The sequence below is a fragment of the Chlamydotis macqueenii genome, chromosome 8 (genome assembly GCF_036417535.1).
Source record: "Chlamydotis macqueenii isolate bChlMac1 chromosome 8, bChlMac1.mat, whole genome shotgun sequence".
NCBI lineage: Eukaryota > Metazoa > Chordata > Aves > Otidiformes > Otididae > Chlamydotis > Chlamydotis macqueenii.
In genome coordinates this window covers 35,930,246-35,941,242 of record NC_141563.1, presented here as the reverse complement: position 1 = coordinate 35,941,242, position 10,997 = coordinate 35,930,246, and the positions used below count along the sequence as shown (strand labels likewise).

The 10,997-nt window shown below is 42.8% G+C and overlaps 1 protein-coding gene across 4 annotated transcripts in view; it reads right to left on the bottom strand.

The window, feature by feature from the left end:
• Positions 1-3,638: 3,638 nt before the first annotated feature.
• The window catches only part of ROR1 (ROR family WNT receptor 1), a 161,768-nt gene continuing 154,409 nt past the window's right edge, over positions 3,639-10,997 (bottom strand). For all 4 annotated transcript variants that reach the window (XM_086753917.1, XM_086753920.1, XM_086753919.1 and 1 more), the window contains 2 exons: positions 10,508-10,719; positions 3,639-6,433 (listed from right to left, as the gene is read on the bottom strand). In XM_086753917.1, the coding sequence (XP_086610043.1) occupies positions 5,009-6,433; positions 10,508-10,719 (1,637 nt within the window). In that variant the 3' untranslated portion in view covers positions 3,639-5,008. The remainder of the gene's footprint in view (positions 6,434-10,507; positions 10,720-10,997) is intronic.

Below are 10,997 nucleotides of genomic sequence, written 5' to 3'. Positions count from 1 at the left end.
TGACCACAGACTGATGGTGAGTTCACATTCTAAGGAAATACTGGTTAAAATATTGTGACATAGAGTAAACATGCTATGATATTTTCTGGCAAATAAAAAATTGATCTTTTCTGGGTTACTGTTGTACTTTGGAACAAAAGTCAGGTTTTGCATGAAATTGTTCTTTTGACAAATATGTTAATGTGTCTCTTTTTGCTGGCTTGGGAACCTGCTCTGTAACACTCTGTGCGTGCATCAGAAAACCGTTTGTGAACTTGTGCTGCGAGATCAAATTTCTCACCGGTACAGATCGAAGGTTCAGGGTTTCATCAAGTTCATTAGAACTCCTAAGGACTCTCCAGAAGGCAGAAAGCCTGATCCAGTCACCACTAAAATCAAAGCAAAGACTCCCATGGATTTCAGTGTGTTTTATGCCAAGTCATGCAGAACAATGAGAATTTTTTTTTTTTTTTTTCGCAGAACTGGCCTTGGATGAGATTACCATCTTTGCCACATGTAGGCAGCCCTCTCTCCCTACCTGCAGCTTTATCATGTTAACGAATTTCTAATTAATACATATAATTTACAAGCAGTTACCGTACCTTATGCTTGCGTGGGGAGGGTGGATGATAAATTCATAGCTACCGAGTGCTTTGGTGTACCTAACGCCTCCTGTGACACGGTGTGCAAGGACGGAGGGTGGCTTAGCCCATCACGCTCTTCCCACCAGCGCTCCCCAGTGCCTCCTGAAGGGCAGTCCTGGCTCCACAGCTCCTCTCTTTTAGCCTGAGCGGTGCCTGGCCTACCTTGACCAAGCTAGGCCTAATTAGAAATTTCATACCTAATTTCTAGGTATGAAACAGAAGAAAAGAGGTATTCTTTGGTCAAATGGCTCCACTTTGTGAGGAGGCAAGGACGATGCTCAGACATACTGAAAAGAGCCAAATAACTTCTGCTAAATACAGTAACAGCAGCCAATAGACGTTGAAGGTACTCACTGCAAGGAACCAGGTCCGTAGGGAACAGCACGTGTTTTTGCATCGCCTGCCTTACCGTCAGGCGTGGTTTGAGTTAGGTGAACATTGTAAAGTCCTCCTGGTGAATGCAGGTTACAGAACAGCATTGGAACAACAAGCAGATGTAGCAGAATATTTCCAAGCCCCCAACCTTCTTGGATATCCTTAGTCATGCAAAGCATGGATTCCTTCTTGACAATTTCTCATGCTCTGGATAAACATATGCTGGTGTTTCTGAGCTTTCCAGCCCAAATTGTTGTACAAGTCGTTCTCTGCTTTACCTTCTGCTTTCAATCCAGAGAAGGCAGAAACCCTCTATAATCACTCCTCTGTGGGAACAAAAGATACAAATCTCCATTCCAGTCTCTGCATTTTGGTCTTTAAATCAGCAAGTATTTATTGTCTTTTGCGGAAATATAAGCTAACCTGGAGAGAATGAGATTCTCCAGATCGAAGGCTTACTAAACAGCATTTATTCGGAGTTTTATTTCCAAACCTCTAGAGCTTCTCAATCACATATTGCATTTCCAATGGTCTTGGCTATCCCATCTCTTTGAAGGAAGACGGGATGACTCCTCTAGCGTGTAGACTTAGGAATGTGGAAAATTCCCTCTGCCTTCGTTTGCCATGAAAATAATTTTCATCTGTATGTCTGCATTCCCACCTGAGGACTAATTTTTTAAATTCTGATAACATTTATTTTCCACATTATCTAATTGGGTTTTAGAATATTTTTTTCCTCTGATCTCTCCCTGATGAATTCCTGCTTAGCCTCTTCCCTACACATCGGTTGTGAGTCAAGATGGTGATTCCAGCCTCACAGTTCATGAACTTCACCCGCTGAGAGAGAGGAGGGCAGCAAGAGGTCTTCACAAGAGGTTTCAGGTGTATTGTTCAGTGCTGGTTTACATCTGTGAGTCTAAAAATATTTTAAGGATGCAGCTTACTTTGAAATAAAGGAAAAAAACCTAAACTGAGCTGTGAGCAGGCTTGGACTGTAGCTCTGTTTTTTTAACAGAAAACCACAAAGTGTGTCAGGGACTGTTTTATGACTCCCATCGCTGCTCCAGTAAGTGTTAGGTTACCGCATTCCTATCAGGGCGATTAAAGCTCAGTATGCAAATTCACAGCTAAGCTTACCTGCAGAAGACAGCAGTCCTGTGGGAGCCACGTGTGTACAGTCCTGACACGAGGGTGGCTTGACTCTGGTGTGGCTCATCTTGTCTTCACAGAACTGCATGTAACTGTGGCATTACGCCTGATACGTTCAGGTTTGACCTGACGGGACACGTATCACCATCCCAACTGGCAGAGAGCATCTCTCCAGGTGTCCCATTAGCTGGTTCCACAGCTGTCTCTTCCAGCCTGGGCAGACGCAGAGAGCCTCCTGAAGATCCTTCCATTTTCTCCACTTTCTTCCATTTTCTTCACTTAGTGAAGGCTGGTTTTGCCCAAATGTCTGCGTGCCAGCTACGGCGCAAAGATTCTTATTTCTCCACTGACTCCATTTACAGCATGTTCTTTACTGACGATTTGGCCGTAACAGCATAACCTAAGGACCACAGCCTGGTTTGGCCGCATATAGTTTCCTCTGTTTCGGAAACCAGATGCTTAGGAAGTGGCAGGCTAGCTTTACACTGGCACTGTCAAAATTTCAAGCCCTTAATGGTACAGGCTAAGAAATCTCATAGGAAAAAATGAGTGGAAAAAAAAAAAGGCTTCTTCCTTCTCAGGACATTTCATGCTTAATATGGAAAAGAATTGTTCGCACTGATGCAACCACTCGAAAAGTATGGAGGAGTAGATGAGAGAAAAGATGGCCCAAGAACGACAATACAGTTACTGTCTGCTGGACAAGATGCCAAGCGAGCGCTGCAAAGCTGTGCAGGTATGTAAGCGAGAACGAGGAATTCCCTGGCCTCCGGTTACGTCAATAGCTATGGCTCAGAGAAAAACATCTCATCCACTCCTGTAAAACACCTCTGCTCAAAAGTAATTTTTTAGCATTTGCGTCTGATAACCTGATAGAGATAGAGAAGTTAATAAGATGAAATTATTGTCTGAATCTTCAGTCAAAAGTAAATTTTAGCTGGCATGTAACGTATTTTCATTACTGATCCAGACCAAAATTGAATGCACATGGAAGCTGACATCTCAGATTCATAAAGGACCTCAGAAATCACAAAGGTCCTCACTACGTAATTACTGACTGTTCTTAACCTGCAAGTACAGCGTCACACCTGTGCGATGGAGAGGAAGCTCATCAGCTCCAGGGGCAGCAGCCACACCACGAGCCACGGAAGCGCGTACAACGCAGCAGGACGTAGAACTTGAGCCGAGCGAGCAGATTTTAGCGCTCCGTTAAACACGAAACGTTTCCAATACCTTATACCGAGATGGAGGAAATACTGATATGTTTATGTTAAAACAAGGTTTTAATAAACAGCAGCATAAAATAATCAGTGTTTAATATCACCTCTGGCATGTGAAATACAAAAATGCACATATCTTAATTATAAAATAGCCTTTCTTATTACAGGTTCATGCTTGCCTAATTGAAATGCCCATAATTAATAAATCAATCATCAAGTAATACAGTGATTAAACGCATGCAGTGAAAACAAAGAAAAATATTCGTATAAGGTAGTGGCTGAATATCACCATAATATATTTCAAGAACATCTACATCAGGTTAAAAATAAAAAGAAACAGACCAAGATATAAAATGCAGAGATGTATTTTCACGTCTGCTGTACAAAACATCATCACACTTTTGTGCAAAAAGATAAAAATAAAGTCATATTATACAACATTGTCAACCCAGCAAAAGATTGTTTTTGTTCTGCGTACAATAAAAATACTATTCAGTACAAAAAAAGTCTGTGAAAACCTGTAGTGTACACAGCACTTCTGTAACTCATTAAAGTGGTTTCAAAGGAATCATCTAGATTGCTTATACCTGAATGAATTTTTTAGCAATTATACAAATGTCGTATTTCCAAGCCGAACGTTAACACTAATTCACATTATTAGAATTGATAGACAAAATTGCTATCAAAGGGTTTGCTGCCTGATGGAATGTGAGCTTCCCTTTTTTCAGGGTTACTGGAGTCAGAGTCACTGCAATCACACGTTGATCTGCAACAATAAATATTCCTGGGAAAACTGATTGTCATCTAGAAAATGGTGCTTTGGAGCCTTCCCGCTAAACAGTTGCATAGCAACAAAAGGAGATAAAATTTCCGCTTTAACTACTAAATCATGAAATGTTCTCTTTGAATAAGTCGATTCAGGTTCTGAAATTAAAACGCTTTAATTTCATTCCCTTTAAGGCAATTTCTTAGAACTCCAGCCATCTTTAGCAGCCAACAGCAGATGATTTTTGTAGCCTGCGAGTCGGTAACTCAAGCTATGGCGCTGTCATATAAATGACTTTTTTTGGTCTGAATCTGAACTCAGACTCCCAACTTAACGAAAGACCAAAATCTTACCTGAAGTAATTTATTCAGCTCTCAGATCGCATATTTGAAACATAATCCTCGACTGCAAAATTTACAAATATTTTAACTAGCTATTGGAACCGAAATTGCACACCCAGTAGATCTCCGAATATTTGCATCTCCTAAAAAAGAGACAAATATTAAAATATGTTTTCGGTATAAAAAAGCTTCTGTGATTTAAACCACATCAGAGGTTTAAAAAGCGGTGGAAAAGCATATGATAAAATGTTGTCATTTAAAAAAAAACCCCAAATTCCCCTTCCCCTCTCTGAATTGTCGGTGGCACTTCAAGAAACAAGGCGTCCGTTCCCAAAGCTGAGGATTCATACCACAATGACCTGTGTCTGGTTGAGCCTGCCCATCCTGGTAAGCAGTTAAACTTCACAGAAGATACTTGCTGCAATGTCCGTTAAACAACCAGAAGAATTTTTAATAAAATATTTGAATATAAATCTTCTCTACGCCTTTCTAGTTTGTATTGTAAATAGTTATATGTACAAAGGCCTCGTTTATTTACAATTCAGCCGAAATCATAGATTCATTAGGTCCATGGATGCTGGAGTCTCCTAATAGGGAAGACTGCTTTGAGTCGATTTTGTACGGTTTTTGAGTTTTATTTCCAAAAACTGTCATACCCATTCCCCCCGGATGACTAGGAATTGACATGTGAGACAGCAAAGGAATATTTGCTTCCTGGTTGGATCCCGAAGACGGCAAACTAGTGACGTGACCCGTGCTAGTCGATCCACTGGCGCTGCTCGGAGAACGGCTCTTTGGAGGAGGACAGTGCTGGATGACCCGGGGTGGGCCTTGCGGCTGATAGTGGGCAGCTGGGAAAGCAGCGTATCCTGGTGGGATCGGGTACCCATTGATGGGGATATATCGCTGGTTTTGAGGGATCGGTGGTCCGATGAACCCGGCGATTTGGCCTTGCGGTATACCTTGCGCTGGAAACATGTAGTTAGGGTACCTGGGATTACTGAGGTTACTAACGGGACTTGCGCTGAGGGAAGTCGTTTGAGTGGTGGCATTCCCACCGGAGGGGGTAGTAGAGCTAGTGTGACTTGAAAGACCCTCCCAGGAGCGCAGCCGGGCGTGGATTTCTTTAAATCGTGGCCTCCGGGATGGCAGATCATGCCAGCACTCTGTCATCAGGCTATACATTCTGGGAGGACAGTCTTCAGAGCACGGCAGCAGTTGTCTTTTCCTGATCATCTCTATGACTTCTTGGTTACTAAATCCATAATATGGTTGAAGTCCAAAGCTGAATATCTCCCATAAAACAACTCCAAAGGACCAAATATCTGAATCGGAAGAGAACTTGCCGTACATGATTGCCTCCGGTGGCATCCAGCGAATGGGCAAGAGAGACTTGTTTTGAACTCTGTAATAATCTGCCGAGTAGATTTCTCTCGAGAGCCCAAGGTCTGAAATTTTCACATGAAGTTGTTCTCCAATTAAAATGTTACGAGCAGCGAGATCTTTATGGACAAAAAAATGACTTGACAAGTACTCCATCCCCGCCGCAATCTGGACTGCAATATGCAGGAAATCCCCATGGTCCAGGCTGGATTTTACAGTCCCATCCTCATCGCTGCTGCACCCAACATCTGAATGCGGCGATCGCATGATGAGAAACTCGTGGAGGTCTCCTTGGTTCATGTACTCGAAAAGCATGCAGACAGGTTGTTCCTGGGTCACAATACCTAAGAGGCAAACAATGTTCGGATGATGGAGCTCGGCCATGAGAGACGCTTCTTGCTGGAACTCGGCCCACTGCTGGGGATTGTTAAAGTCTTTCAGCGTCTTGATAGCAACGAGTTGAGCGTGATCCATGCCTGGAAGGTAGAGGTGTCCCTTGTAGATCTTGCCGAAAGCACATTCACCCAGTTCTTCCATGAAACGAACAGCAGACAGAGGCAACTCCTTAGCCTTACTCTGTTAAAGAAACGACAGCAAAAACCTGTCAGAAAAGCAGGACTGAAAACGTATTTTTAAGTAAAAGATTTTTTGCAGAGGACATCTGAAAGCCAAGCAGACCAACCCAGGAACTCCCTGGGCCACATTCCCACTGGCAATGACCCCGCTCAGCCCTGAGAGATGTGGGCACTGGTGCAACACCATCAGCCCCAGGCCAGACAGAGCTTGAGGGATGTGGACACCAGTATCCCAACACAGCCTGAGGGACATGGACACCAGAATCCCAACACAGCCTGAGGGACGCGGACACCAGTATCCCAACACAGCCTGAGGGACGCGGACACCAGAATCCCAACACAGCCTGAGGGACGCGGACACCAGTATCCCAACACAGCCTGAGGGACGTGGACACCAGTATTCCAACACAGCCTGAGGGACATGGACACCAGTATCCCAACACAGCCTGAGGGACGCGGACACCAGTATTCCAACACAGCCTGAGGGACATGGACACCAGTATCCCAACACAGCCTGAGGACATGGACACCAGTATCCCAACATCGGCTAAGCGCAGGGTTGAGCACTGCCTGATCTCTATGCACACTGCTCCAAAACTAAATTTAGAATTACTTTTCACCCTCTACACCAGACCAGATCAAAGCAGGAAGTATTAGATCTAAATATATGCAGCATTTCAGCATTTATAGCCTGGGGTTTGGGCATTTATACACTTAAAATAGCATCTGACTGATTTCAGGAATTGAGGCAATTCACATACTTTAAGTAAGTACATGCTGAAGTGTTTTCTGGGCCAGGGCCTAAAGTTGTACCAGAAAACTTAAAAAAAACCCCCAGCTATGTAGCCAATTCTTCCTCGACTTTGCTATTAACCCTTCAATGTCCAGTAGACCATTTCTGTTCACACTCGACTGAATCTTCCGTCAATCCTGAAACACGCAGGACAGTGTCAGCTGGAAAAATGAGACAGCATTCCAACAGATCCAAAAATCCGTTGCCGTTCCGGGTGCGTAAACTCACTCTTAGGCCACGCGGAAGTTGTATTATTTTCAGGCATTAACCTCCACACGTGCTCGTAACACCTACATCCAAACTCACTCGTTTAGGGTCCTCAGTATAGCCATGGGTAGTAATTAAAGGCTAACGAGCCTGGGACCCGTGTTTCATAAATCAGTGTAAACATTAGCATTGGCATTCCCAAAATATTATAATGGCAGCTTTAAAGGGATGCTATAGGAAAACAAATGACATTTTAAAAAGGTACTTTAGAATAAATGAATTCTAATTGTATTGACTACTTACAACTTTTAGACAAATACTGCAATAATAATAATAATAATAATAATAATAATAATAATAATAATAATAATAATAATAATAATAATAAAGCCATTTAAGCAGGCAGCCAGTAGACTGCACGGTGATGGCAGGAAATTAGCTATATTGTTGAGGAACAGATGGTTTATATTATACAAATCCTTTAGGCTAAAACTTGTTTAGGTCTGGCATATTGTAAATTATATTTTAGTAATGAAAGTGAAATGACCTCTGTCTGACCTGAAGCTGGGTTCGTCTGTTTGAACCAACATAGTGGAAAACTATGAAAGAAAATGAAGTCATAAAGTTTTGGCAGGAAGGGCTCATTTCAAGTGAAGAGGTTATAAATCTGCTTAGTTTTTGTTTGACAAGTATTTGTCATACATGGGTGTACAAAATGTAAAGAAGTGTAAAATACATACGCGGCAGCAGGCCAAAGTAAACCCAGTACAAAGGGAGAGCAGCAGGAGCGAAGGCCACCGCCTCCATCTCTTCACCAGCTCCTTCCATGAGGTGAACGACAAGATGAGCTTGGTTTATTATATTTTTGGAAGGCAATTAAAATCCCTTAAAATGGAAAGTTTTGGATGAAATGCTATTTTTTTTTTATTTGTATGAGCAAACACACTTCTACCTCAGTTGGAGCTGGAAGCCCAAGTGTGTTTTTACCCAAAGCTGACATTAATACTGGATAATCCTTGGGGAAAGGCTGTTTAGTAGGGCCTGTTGCAATAGGATGAGGGGTAATGGTTTTAAAATAGAGGGCGGTAGATTTAGATTAGAAATTAGGAAAAAATTTTTTACGATGTGAGTTACAGAACACTGGCCCAGGTGGCCCAGAGAGGTGGTGGAGGCCCCATCCCTGGAAACGTTCAAGGCCAGGCTGGATGAGGCTCTGAGCAACCTGATCTAGTTGGGGCTGTCCCTGCTTCTTGCAGGGGGGTTGGACTGGATGACCTTTGAAGGTCCCTTCCAACCCTAACCATTCTATGATTCTATGATTCTATGATATAGTTTTTAAAAACAGGATTCTACTTCCTTTCCTTTAAAATTTTGTTTGAAAAGCAATCAAAACACACGAGACAGGCCGAGCTGGGTTTCTCAGTGGGAAAATACACAATTAGCATAAATAAGATGGAAAGCTTTTTGCAGCACATAAATTTTTGGGCAAGCTGCTTTCCTACGTTGCGTCCACAAGCCACCAGCGCATTGGCAGTCTAGGTGGAAACCATGACCTCATTAAAATGATGCTGACATCTCCATTACCTTCAGTTTCACCGGGACTGTACCCCAAATATCTAGCAGAACAGGGACCAAGAGGCACTTGGGTCAGAGTGTGGGGCACTGAATCAACTGTTATATGAAATATACGCTGTGTAAAAACTTCTCTCTATGCAGTTTCTATCACTAACGGGCAAAGGCAGCGCTGCATTTTTCCAGCACGGTGGGTTTACTTTATCGCTGACTTACAGAGACTCTGCCGCTCTTTCTGTGAGCTGCTGGTGAGCTGGAATTTCCCTCTGCAACAACTTTTGGCTGCTGCGATGAGACTGTGGCTCCACAGAGGCATGGGCAGCACCCCCGAAAAAGCAGCTACTGCCTGAGTGGCACAGCTCCATGCATCCCTGCCGTGCATCCCTGCCGCGCTCCCTGGATCTCACAGGATACAGCCACTTCAGGCTTTCTCCCTAGGCTGCCACAATTAACTCTTTATAACCTAATTCTATAAACTTGACATCTAAAAGCAAGCAATAGTGGCATCCCACAGCTGCTTTATTGAGCTTCAGAAGAAAACGACTCCAAAATTTATTCAGAGATGGAGAACACAGCTCCTGAAGGACAAGGGTAACCTTTCCTGATGGCGAGTGATTAGCTCTGCTGAAAGAGTACCTACAGCAGCAATACTTGAAGATTGGAGTTGCTAAAATCCAACTGCTGAAATCCAATAAAATCAAAATTTGGGTTCATTTTGCTATGGCATTTTCTAACAAAAATAACAGCTTCCCCAAAGGCTGTTTCAGATACTACAGCTACACAACTTCTATTCTAACTACTTGTAGATTTGATTTGAATTCCGAAATGCTTCAAAAGAACAATCTCCATTAAGAGAACAACTTGATGGAGAAAAAATTGACTGCCCTGCCAACAAACAAGGAGCTCAAGGTTAATCACACTTAAATAATTTCTAAAAATGCTTTGTGAACTGGGACTGGAGTGAACAGAACACCAGCAACCAGAGCTGCTGTGCATCAGTTGTGCTGGCCAGAACTGCAGGAAGATTTTTCCAGGCTCTGTTTTGGTAATTTCTCTTTTTAACGGAAAGAATGGGTAAGCCTGAAAAAGCAAGCAACAAATCTTTCCAAAGTTATTTCAGCTGAGTGAAAGATGACATATGACTACAGCAGACCCATGAAAAAATTCTCTTGAGAAAATGCTGAATCACGGCTTTATCTGCACTACTTCTAACTCAGACGAAGCAATTTAGAGATGCTTCAGTAACGAGCTGCTTGCTTTATTACAAAAAAAAACCTCCAGCTCCTCTGCGTCCAGATAGATGGACACGCAGGAATGACCTCCACAGGTCCAGCACGCTCGCTATCCTGCTGATGAGAAAAGTTCTTCCCCAAACCACAGCTAAAGGCTCCATCAGGAACTGCAGGTTGGAAATCAGCTTAATATTCCAGTGCTGAGCTGATCAAAGCATTTCACTCCCTGCCTTTACAGACAGCGAATGTCGCAGCAGAAATGAGGGATTACCTTTGGTTTATAGGCGTTGAGCATCGACATCTCCACATTTTGTCCTCTCACGTGTTTCGGCTGTCTCTGAACGGGAGGGGAGGATGACTTCTGATTGTTGCGACAGATGCAGATGAAGAAGAAGAGCAAGGCTATGGCCAGGGGAATAGTAACACTTGGCACCAGGATATACAGGATTTCCATTTTGTTCTTTTCCTTGGAATCCTTATAATCTGGTTCAGAAAAAAAAAACCAAAACAATTAATGAAATATCCCACAGAGTCAACTAGACTGGGTCATCTAGAAGTGTGTCTAACACAGGTCCACAGAAAAGTTAAAGTTAATTTCTAAAGTAGCTTATCGAAGAAAGGCTCTGGTGGGATTACGGACTCCTTATTTTAATACGTACATTAGGTTTTGGTGCCATAATTTCACTAATCCAACAGCAATGTGTGGAGCTGTTAAAAAGGACAGTTTTGTCCCCTCATTTCTTTCCAGCCCCCTGTTCTCA